This window comes from Chionomys nivalis, chromosome 8, assembly GCF_950005125.1.
Source record: "Chionomys nivalis chromosome 8, mChiNiv1.1, whole genome shotgun sequence".
In the NCBI taxonomy this organism is placed as follows: Eukaryota; Metazoa; Chordata; class Mammalia; order Rodentia; family Cricetidae; genus Chionomys; species Chionomys nivalis.
The window spans coordinates 1,262,115-1,274,236 of record NC_080093.1 but is presented as its reverse complement, the minus strand read 5'-3'; the positions used below and the strand labels follow the sequence as shown (position 1 = coordinate 1,274,236).

The 12,122-nt window shown below is 41.1% G+C and overlaps 1 protein-coding gene across 3 annotated transcripts in view; it reads right to left on the bottom strand.

Annotated features, from left to right (window-relative positions):
• Window positions 1–4,198, bottom strand: part of Rab11fip2 (RAB11 family interacting protein 2) — a 38,336-nt gene extending 34,138 nt beyond the window's left edge. For all 3 annotated transcript variants that reach the window (XM_057778348.1, XM_057778349.1, XM_057778350.1), the window contains exon 1: window positions 3,193–4,198. In XM_057778348.1, coding sequence (XP_057634331.1) covers window positions 3,193–3,542 — 350 coding nt within the window. In that variant the 5' untranslated portion in view covers window positions 3,543–4,198. The remainder of the gene's footprint in view (window positions 1–3,192) is intronic.
• Window positions 4,199–12,122: the final 7,924 nt, after the last annotated feature.

The following is a 12,122-nucleotide window of genomic DNA, read 5'->3' as shown; positions in this document are numbered from 1 at the left end:
TACTTGATGAAGCACACGTGTTAATAAGGTTAACCACATGGCTGCCACACGTTACGGAACGCTGTATTTAACCAGAAAGGGGGGGATTTCTCTCGTCCAAGAGAGCTCCTTGAGGAAAGCTTGCTTTACACTAAAACGTCACTCTACTTTTTACTTCTAGAACTATCTTCATAAAATCAGTAAGATTCAACTCCAAACACGCATGCCTTGCAACATTTTGGTTTTAGTGGGAAACTCTAAACACCTATGCAAGCTTTAAAGAATAAAACAATGCATTTGAATCCAAGTGTACATGGATTTTTTTCCCTTTCTCCCCCTATAGAAATAAAACAACAACAAACAAAACAAAACCCTGCAAAGAACTCTGATAAACGCACTGATTTAAAGGGCAGGCCTGACAAGTAACTTTAGCTATTCTGTTTTGAAACTGACCTTAATGAGAACTTTAAGAATCCTGGAATAGTGTTTGTTTTCCCAGGCTTCAAAGGAACAAATGAAGACACAGCACTTGGGAGTTGCTGGATTAATGCCTATTCTTCTCCACCTCTGGAGTGCTGGGTTGTAATGGTATATGGCTTCTGTTCAATTTTCAGTGGGCATAGGTCCATGTCCAAAACTGCCACACATGTGGGAATGATTCCCAAGTAATCGGTGCTGTGTGGTCAGAAATGGGACAGGACTGGCAATAAGGAGGCCAGAGGCCAGGAGGCAGGTGCAATGCAGGCAGGTAGACACACACACATACATACACACACACCCTAAAATCTACATATGCCCAACTCATACCTAACTCTAGGTACTCTGATATTATTAATTTTTGAGAGCATTAAGAAAAAAGACACCACCAACTTAGCTTATTTTTAAAAAATCAATGGATATTTCAATAATAGCATCATAAGTTTCCCATTCTATGATTAAACATTGTGCTATTTCCATATATCTTATGCCAGAACCAACCCAGACATCTATTAAAAGAAGGCAAATGCAAAAGTTCTCTGCTCAAAGGATTTGACTCAAGCCCTTCCCCCTTCATATATATATATATAAATTTGAATATATTCAAAGTAGAAAACTAAGTTAAAACAATTTTAAGCACAATACTTTTTGCCTCTCATGGCACAACTGGAAAGTGTAAACACGGTCCTTTCACTATCAAAAAGTACAAAGTGTCACACCCAGCAGTTCCACGGGACATCTCAATCAGCTGGTGGCCTTCATCACTCATTCCACTTTTCCAGAAAGCACTTGGGAATATGCTGACAAGATTTAGCAATGTGCAGAATATTAAATACCTTTCTTTTAATACACTGGTGGCTCAAGTCTGTCTCTTACTGTGCCACATGTGCAGCTGGGCTGGAAAAGGAAGCTATTAAATATATTAAAAATCTAGAAATATTACCAATAAAGATGCCTCATCAAATACACAGTTCCCATTTAGTCACCCACACAAAATATTAAGAGCTTAATACCATGTGAAAATCCCTTTGGATGCAGAGACATCACAGCTCTGTTGAGAGCATTTCAAAGCATCCCCCTCCAAAAGCTCTCCTTAGTTTTATAGACAGACTGTGATATTAGAGATTGTTCATGGTCTACTTTATTGTAACTGCAGAGCTGCCAAAGATGGAAATAAAACAAGAAATTGTAAAAGGCTATTTCGTTCTCAGGATCTTTGTATACACACTTGGGCCTACTTAAATTTGGAGAATTTACATTTGAGAGATCTGTAGTATATTATCATTAATATTAAAATTACTGTTTAAAGCATGCTAAGAAATCTGAAGCTGTGGAAACTTAAAAGCTCAGAGTCAAAACACTTTATAGAGCTTATACTAAATCACCCCCAAACTGACAATTTGGAACAAATTATTTGGTTATTACTCATTTTCATTTTAAATATGATGAAAAACCTTTCAGAAGAAAGTAAAGGCTTCTTGTTAAATATCAAGAAGTTTAAAGTCATTAAATATACAATTTAAACCTTCTCTCCTCTCCTCGTTGAATATTTACCCTTTGTTCTTCTTGTATTCCTAGTATTTTACCTTACATACACTAAGTCTTAGATAAAGACTTGATTCAAACGAAACAAAAACAATTCCTATTAAGTGAAGTCTGCTGGCAGGTTTTACAAGAAAAAAAAAGATGACTATTGTTTAAATGTAAGAAATCAACATGAACTTAAAATTACCATTGTAATAACCTGCACCAGGACTGGAAAACAATGACAAAGTGAAGTCCTCTGGTGAGTTCCATCCTCCCTCCTCTCCTCAAACTCATCTCAGTGAGTCTTCAGACCAGGAAAGCATGTTACGTTAAAGATGCAGCAAGAGACCCACCTTTCCAAACATGCTACTTGTTTCAACTTAGTGCATATCCTAGTGTTGATTTGTATTCTGATTTCTTAAGTCTGTCTAACTGAGGCTTGAAAGTTCTGTTTGAAAAGCCATGTTCTCATGGAAGAAGCCATTAAATCGCTGCATCGCCAGACTTTAATCACTGTCTCCAATCTTACAGCGGTTAATTCGGTCTAAAACACACCAGCCTTGCCGATCTGATTCTTTAGTAAACAATAGCCCCACTATACTGCAGATTCAAAGGGAAAAAAATGTCAGTGGGCTCAAGACTGAAGATGTTTGTGCAGACTTCCAAAACTTTTTCCCCCTTTTAACAACTTTCTGCTCTATCAAGAAGTACTGACCCTGAAAACTGGTGGGGCAAAAATAAAGGCCAACTGTTTACAATGATGAAATACAGAGTTCTAAAATCAGGAATTTATCTTTTGACAGCCCTTATTAGTAATTTATCTCTTAACAGTGCTCAGCAAACATAGACCATAGACCATTACATGCATAGATTTAATCTTCCAATTTTCTAGTTCATGCTCTAGGCCTCTTATTAAAAAGTATTTCTTAAAATCCACCATATTATATCCCATGATGAGCTGCTTACCTCACACAGAAATGAGAAAAATAACGGATCACTAATAACTCTACTTTAAATATATATATATATATATATATATATATCATTTCATAGCAAAGGGTATTTTTCTTCAAAGTCATGCAAATAGAAGTGCTTAAAACTGGATCTTATTTCAATTCCAAAGACCAATGCCTCAAACATACTATGTTCAAGAACAAGTACATCCATATATTTAAGTGCCCAACATTCAAGACAAATTATATAACTTACTCTGTTTTCCTTCTTTGTTTGTCCTCAAAGATGTCATTGAGATTGATTGCCACCTGCCCTAAAAACTTATCCAGTCCCACTAGGGACCTGTGCATCACTATAAGAAAAAGAATGTATTTCTCCGGGTTGCCCTGCATAAGTAACCCAGGCAGCTCAAAGGAGGCCTCCTCTTTCCAGACCGGCTCCAGTGTTTTCTCTGCTACGGATGTAGAGTATTTTTCTTTGCCCAACTGAATTATGGTGTATGTGTCATTGGTGCCACTTTTGCCTTTCGGCTTCAGGTCTTTAGCTTGGAGCACTGTGACCTGCACGTGGGTTGGAAACCACTTTTGGGCTTGCTCGGACAACATCCTTCTGGGATTTTGTTTTGTCACGTTTTTCGGTTTTGTTGATGGGTGTTTTTTTTTTCCTCTGCAGAGTTCAGAAGTCCAGGCAGTGCCCCTCCCGCAGGGAGAGCCCGATTCCCAGATCACTGCATCCTTCAGGGCACTTCAGGAGCTTAAGGGGAATTGGGGGGGGGGGGGGAGGGCTGCCCCAAGGTCCCTACGGGCTAATGTCAAAATGACCGGCGCGGACGGCCGGGGGACGCCGCCGCTGCGGGGGTCCCTTTCTCCCGCAGAAGCACAGGGGTCCACATCACCTGGCCGCCCGCCCGGTCCAGGCCTCCGCGCGCAGCCGGACGCCGCCTCGCGTCGCCACGGTCCCCGGGCCTGCGCCCCTGCGGCCCGGCCGCCGCCCCGAGCAGCCCGGCTCCTCCTCCGACCCGGCTGATACGAACCGAACCGTCGGCGGCCCGCCGGGCCTGGCTCCCTCCGCCCGCGCAGCCTCGCCTCGGCTCCTCCCACCCCCGAGAGCGGCGGAGGCCTGGGCGAGCGGGGCCCCGTGTCCTGGATCGGGACGCAGGGGAGACCCCGGCGGCGGCACGGGGCGAGGCCTGGCTCGGGGGGACCCACGGCTCCTAGCGCCCGGCGCGCGGCGGCCGCGCCACTTCCGGGTTGGCCGTCTCCTCCATGTTGAGTCCGGGCTGCGCGAGGGGCGGGGCCGGGAGGGGTTGGGGGTTAGCGCCGCCCTGGTTGCCGTGACGACGCGGCGGCGGGGTGCGGGACGCGGAGGCTGGGGCGTGCGCCCTAGACCGTGGGCGCCGGGGTGCAGGCCTGGCGGTTGCTGAGCTAGCTCGGGATGTGTCAGCGCGCCCAGGCCGACAGCAGGATTCCGGGAGGCGGCACTGGGCCCTGCACAACGCCTGCACTTGGGAGAGAAACAGTTTTCATATTGGAAGGCAGGACTCTGTCCCGGCTGTGTGCTACGCTGTGTGCTCTATGCCTGGCCTGGCCCTGGTATCCTTAGCTAGTGATTTAGCAGATAGCTCTTCTTCAGTGGCAGATGCACACTTCATCCAGCTAGTCTCCATCCGTCTTGAAGAGGAAACTTTCTACTGCCTAAAGGGACCTCCTGAGCACAGCCGGAAAGCGAAGGGATCATATAGATTCCAAAGCTACCATTGCTTCATAACGATCATAGACTCTTTGGGGTGGCATCAGAAGATCTGGTTCTGTCCCCCATGCCGGCAGCCATGATTCTCTGTGAACTATTTCGTCGTTTTCGTTCCCTGAGTCCCACTTTTATACACCGATGAAGCACGTCTCTACCTGGTCTCCAACCTAGGTTGTGAGCATGGTGTCAAAAGCATTCCTTGAGCATTCTTTTTTTTTTTTCAAATATTTATTTATTTATTATGTATACAATATTCTGTCTGTGTATATGCCTGCTGGCCAGAAGAGAGCACCAGACCCCATTACAGATGGTTATGAGCCACCATGTGGTTGCTGGGAATTGAACTCAGGACCTTTGGAAGAGCAGGCAATGCTCTTAACCTCTGAGCCATCTCTCCAGCCCTCCTTGAGCATTCTTGAGTGCTCCTAGAGACCAAGCCCCTACTTCATGGGTAGAGAGGACTATTGTGTGATCTTAAGTGGCGCTTTCCCTCCAACACTGTGAATGTCTGCCGTCCCTGCTCTTTCTATCTCAGGAGACACTTAGATACTACCTCTGTTGACTATTTCCATCCATGTCATCCTAGGGAAATTCTTAAATTCTTTGGGCTGCCAGGCACTATGTCCAGCCTGCGGCCAAGAATAGCTATGAATGCGGCCAAACACATTATAAACTTACATCTTTGTTCTCCAGGGAGAACTTGGGAGAGAGATGACCACATCTCGTAGCTATGTCAAAAGGATGGACATTCCTAAAGGCCTTCAGAGAACTAAGCATTAGTAGGCAAGCTAGCCAATCTGTTATCTAAATGCTTTTTCTCCCTTTACAGGACTAATTTTGAGAAATAAAACAAATGATGGGTTGGAATGTGCTTTTTCAAACTTAAAATGGCCATAAACTATAAAGTATTGTGTTTACTATTTTCGGGCAAGTTTTAAAATTTCTCTTATATCCAGACAGAGTTTCCAACCCTGGGAGACAGTGTTTGAAAAGGCCATGTGTGCAAAGAACACATCACACAGAACAAAACCATCACACTGCGTGCATCGCATCTGGGTCCCAGAGTAGACAGCTGTCAAGTTTAAAGGAAAATATTCTCAGGGTTTTGTAAAGAGTGCATTGGAGTAGTCAGTGGTGGAATTTCACCAGCATCTCTAGAGAGAGATAATTTGACACCTGAAACTTGCAGAAAAACACAATAAGCATCTTGAAATCCAATTTGATTAAGTTTAGAAGTTTTACAAGCTATATTTTAAAGGCCTCACATTTCTACTACAGGTTATAATTAAGCAATAGGCAGTTAATTATAATAATAGATGTATGTTCTTAAAGTGCTTAAAATGTTCGTTAAGCTTTATTAATGATATGATATAATATAAACTTGTTTACAAGTATTATTCCAAAACTCATCGCTGAAATACAGCCATCTCTAGGGTGGAAGTTGGCTGCAATAGTTCACAGCAACACAACAACAAACTCCAACACAATGCAGAGGATGCTCTAAAGGCAAGAGCCGAACAACCGAGATGGTTATCCTCGCTTCTATCACATCTAACGCTGAATTTTCTCAAAATCTAGGTAGAGACAAAGTTGTTTAATATACTATCTAGCAAGATCAGAAATCATGGGGTAATAGTTTTAAGTCAGAATAAGAAAATAGCATCATTTTGCTCCCTGGGAAAGCAAACACACAAACCATAAGAGTCAAAGTCCAGAATTGCAGTATAAAAGGGAAGTAATTTCCTAGAGTGATTCTTTTTTTATTGCATCACTACGTTCAGAATATAAAAATAGGTCAGCTGAGCCAAGTATATGGTTGGCTCATATGGAAAAATAGTAGTATTTATATAAGAACTGAGATCAAAGTGATCTACCAAAGTGTTCAGGTTTCTTTCTGTGTCTTAAAAATGATTTTTACTACTTTTAAGATGTGTGTGTATAGTTATTTTTAAAGATAGAAAGACCCTACGAGTGAAGAACAACAACCCCCAAATTGAAGACACCTACTTATTTTTTTCCTTCTAAGAACATGTCTAGAAATCTTTAGTACAATCCCAAAAACAAGGGCTTGAGTTAAAGGACATATTTTATAGGAGAAAAATGTTGAAAATTCTAATTTAATACTGTTCGCCACTATCCAACACACACACACACACACACACATGCATATGCACACACACACACACATGCACACACACCACCAGAAGATTTCACAGATGAAAACAGTTAGCAGGTACTGTGCCTTTCAGGATATTCTCACAAGGGAGTCCATTCCAAGCGCTACAGATTTTCCCACTGAACATCAGCATCTCTAAGCTCACATCTTGCAGATCTCCTGTAGGACAATTATGAACCCTCAGTGTTTAAATAGCCCACTGGGTCCAGCGTGTTAATGCTTCAGTGTGCATTATGTAATGGGTGTGTTAATTGTTTTCCAGATGGAGACGCAGAAGCCAAAGGGAAGCAAGAAGCTTTTCCAAGGTATTAGTAAAGCCTTCAAACTTCTAATACACACACACACCTGAAGTGAATGTGAGACCTATTGTGTACATCAAAGACCATGAATTATATTATCAATGTGTAAATAAGTTTTCACACAGTTAAAAATAAAAGAGCTAGAAAAAATGACTCTGTGCATAGAGTACCTGAGCTTGATCCCCAGAACCCACGTCTAAAAACCAGTGCAGGAAACAGAGACAGCAAAGACAGACAGATCCTGAAGACTCACAGGCTAGCCAGCCTAGCCCAATTAGTGAGTTCCAAGTAAAAGAGAGACACCTTTTCTTTAAAAAAATCAAGTTGATTTTGTTTGTCAGTTAATAAATGAGAGGAAGGAAAGCTAGATAAATAACACCAAGGAAATGGGACTTGACCACAGGCCTCCACATGTACCTGTATATACCTGTACACTCATGGACATTGACACACAAACATATATGCACAAACTCATACACACATGCACAACACACACACGCACATGCACACGCACACACACATACACTACACTTTTTAAAAGACATTAATTTGGCGAATTGAAGTCTAATAGCAAGGAAGTAGTATTGAGAGTTTAGGAGATGATTTTGTTTCATTTTCATCACTGGGCTGATTAATCAGTCTTGTGAGGTTGTGAGGTCTCAGTCTGTGATACATGAGAAGCAATGCGCTATGTAGTGTGCAAATCCTGAGCCAGAAGCCTGGGTCTGAATCACACATTTGCCTGTCTTCAGGAAGGAAATCGCCTTCTCAGAGCCATCTGTAAGATCAGAATCTGTCCTAGCAAGCATCAGGGCATCCCCTCAAAGCCACAGCACCAGCTCATCCAACTGTAGCACAGAGAAGCAAATTGCATTCTAATTAACTAATTGGGTGCAGAAAATACACTAAAGCAGATTTCCTTTTTATGTAATTTATTAATCATGGATCCTCTAATTTGGAAGGAATATATGTATATGTGTATGTCTGTATATATTCAAGATGTCCCGCGTATTCTCTCCCCAAATGAAAGCAGTTAATGATCAGAGAAAGGAAGCAAATGCAGCTCTCATTAATTGGCCTGCATGAGGAAATGACACCAACAGCTATAGGGCAAGCAGTTTGAAAAGTCTTAAACTTTTTCTTGTAGGCATCAATATAACTTCTGTTATTGGCAGCTTCTTTGAACTGGAACAACGTGCTGGGGACTGTACGAATCTGTGGGGCAGAGTACACATTCGCACGCAAGGACGTTTCATGTAGAAGATTTTCCATTTCTTGTTTATGACCTCAAAATATTATGTTGGACAACCTTTGTTCCCTTAACCAAATAGATGCATATGAATTCATAGGACAGGAATGTATTTATATCAACTGTTATATGGTGTTGGATAAGATGAATAAACCCCATTTGATCTTTTGTCCTTCCAAAGAACACTTAAATTGTTTCCAATTTTTCAGCTATCATAAACAACAGTCCATAGATATACAACTTGTCTCCTTATGAACTGTGCAAAGAGATGGATTTTTGTAACAATACCTCTTTTTAAAAATTATATATTTTTGGTTATTTAGTTAGCTAGTTATTTTTGTGGGGAACATACCACAGCACACACATGGAGGTCAGAGGACAACTTGCAGGAGTTAATCCTTTCCTTCTACTAAGTGGGTCCCAGGGAGTGAACTAGATTGTCTGACAGATACCTTTTCCATGGTACCATCATGTTTGCTGTGAGTATCCGTTTTTTTTTCTATAATTTTTCAAATTTATTTTTAAAAATCTATCTTTTCTCATTTTACACGCCAGATCCACTTCCCACTCCCTTCATTCCTCCTGCTCCCTCTACCTTCCCCCCCCCCACCATCTCACCCCTCAATCTACTCCTCAGAGAGGGTAAAACTTCCCACGTGGGAAGAAACCTTCAATCCATGGGCAAAGGGGACCACTTCCTAAATATAACCCAAGGATCATAGACGCTGAGAGCAACAATAAATAAATGGGACCTCCTGAAACTGAGAAGCTTCTGTAGAGCAAAGAATATGATCAACAAGACAAAATGGCAGCCTACAGAATGGGAAAAGATCTTCACCAACCCCACATCAGAGGGTTGATCTCCAAAATATTTAAAGAACTCAAGAAATTAAACATCAAAATATCAAATAACTCAATTAAAAATGGGGTACAGATCTAAACAAAGAATTTTCAACAGAAGAATTTCAAATGGCTGAAAGACACTTAAGGAAATGTTCAATATCCTTAACCATCATGGAAATGCAAATGAAAACGATTCTGAAATACCATCTTATACCCACCAGAATGGCTAAGATCAAAAACACCAATGACAGCTAATGAGGGAGAGGAGATGGAGTAAGGGGAGCACTCCTCCACTACTAGTGGGAATACAAGCTTGTACAACCACTCTGGAAATCAGTATGGTAGTTTCTCAGAAAATCCGCAAGACCCAGCAATACCACTTTTGGGTATATACCCAAAGGATGCTCAACATTACCACAAGGACATTTGTTCAACTGTTTATAGCAGCATTATTTGTAATAGCCAGAACCTGGAAACAACCTAGATACCTCCTGAACCGAAGAATGGATAATATCTGTTTCCTGACACCAATGAAGCTTGTGACTGACAATGAGAAAAGCCTATAGACCCACACATCAGAAGGCCTGAGTTGTACTCCTGGGTCTACAATGCTATCAGGTGTAGGCCTGGCAAACCATGATCTCCCTGTGCCTCAGCCCTTCTAACTGCAGAGTTCTCAAAATCCTACTTTCTGAAAGTAATAATTATTGTTTTTTCCAAAAAGTGAAATTATTTCTCTTCCAATTTCAGCTGTCTCACATGAATCATCTTAAATTCTTCAGAATGTTACTGCTTACATCGATTTAGGTAGAGTTTAGCAATTATTAGAATCTTGATTATTACTGAAAGATTATTATCAGAGTGACTTTGCTGGCAAGATGGCTCAGAGTAAAGTAGCTGTTGTACAAGCCTGATGACCCGAGTTCAATCCCCGGAACCTAGTCGAGGTGGAAGGAGAGAACAGACTCCATTAAATTGTCTTCTGACCTACACATGTGTGCACACACACACCAAAAGTAGACAAAATTTGAAAGGATTGGTTCATTGTTCTTGTACTTTGTTTTTTAAAAAAAATAATTTATAAACAGGATATTTTATGATCTGAGTGAAATGTATTTCTAGGATATGGGTTATTTTGGAGAGCTTTTAACTGACAGGCTTCTCTCAAAAACTGCAGTGGCTTTGTTTCTCGCCCTACAGGTCCTTTTTGCATTTCTATTTACTGAATCTTTAAAGGTATTTGTTACATTTTTTCTTATTTCTTACATTTTATATATAGCCTGGTGGAGAAGCTATTTTGAGGAACAGGTCAAGTTTTTTTTTCTGTTCCAGGGTCGGATTTCAAACCACCTCTCCTGAAGCAATTTTCAACTGAACCGAACAGTGACTTGGTCCACCTGAGTATTTGATAGCAAACATATTTGAGCTCAGTAGCACGTGCTTATCTTTTAGCACATTCTGTGTCGGGTCACTTTCAGAACACATACTATTGAAAACTTCAACTGCAATCATTCTGTAGCAATCAGAAAGATCATAGACCATCTGGATAGCTAAGATTAAACACAAGATTGTCTTCAGTGTTGTTCATTTCAAGATAAGACAGGACACTTGGAAAGCAGCTCCTCTGTATCTTTTCAACAACTCTTGTACCTCAATTGACTGTAAACATTACCTGAGCATCCTTGACGTGATGCCAGGGCCTAACTCTGCTTCAGTGAGAGCACGGAGATCAACAAAGATAAGTGACTGATTTGCAGGTTGTGGTATTTTCCAGAAAGCAGAGGTCTGGACTGTGATGTTTGGCATCCATAAATGACAGAGAGACTGAAGGGTATTAATGGACATTATCCATGGAAAAAGAACCATCTAGGCCTTCACTGATCCCTTCTGCTTCCATGACAAAAAAAAAAATGAAATGCTAATTGACTGTCTTCTGTGAAAAAATGTTGGGTTTCGTTCAGGAGATCAAAGCAGACCCTCCACCTCAATCAGCATTAAACATTTGTTGCAGAACAGAGAACAGTGCCGGATGGAAAAGTCTTTTATAAACAGAAAGAATTTATTAACTATGAAATTTTTTCATAGGTTCAGGTTTGTATCTATTAAATATGTATGCATTGGTATTCACACATTTTTCTCAAGCGTCAATGTTTGCTTAAAATGACATGAGTTGAACAGATTTAAAAAGCAAGAAAATTCTAGTTTGCCATCATTCAAACTGTATCAAAGCCCACTCAATTTTATAAGGAAAGACACTTACAGAGTCAAAACCTAACTCGGTGGCTATGTAGATAAATCCTTGTGAAGGGCTGAAACTGATGTCTGTTGCAAAACCAACTATAAAATGAGGCTAAATTTAAATGTGTTCTGGGAAGGCAAACCCGGTGCTTTCTTGGAAACACATGCCTTAACAAGCTCATGCAGTTATAAGGTTGATAATGACTTGATAACAGCTTATGCCGTTTATGCCTCTCTCATTCCTAGTAATTGGCAGTGTCTTGTGACCTTCTGGTTTCAGACCAGTGCAAGGTGAGCTATGCTTAGAGTCTCAGATAAGGAAAGCCAATGTGGACAAAAAAAAAAAAAAAAATCAGTTCCCACTTTCCTATTTCAAAGTAGACAATAAGAAAAGAGGTAATGGCCGGAGTTTTGCAATAAGTAATGCGAAGGCCAAGGCAAAAGAACTGCCTTTTACTGCGCAGTAAGTTCAAGGCCAGCCTGTACTTCCATGAAAGATCCAGTCTGGGGATGGGCCAGAGAATGTAATCAAAAAGAGGCAGGTTAGACAAAGATTCCTCTGCAGGGTAACGAATAGATTGATAAAGATCAAGATATCTATATCAAGATAGATAGATAGATAGATAGATAG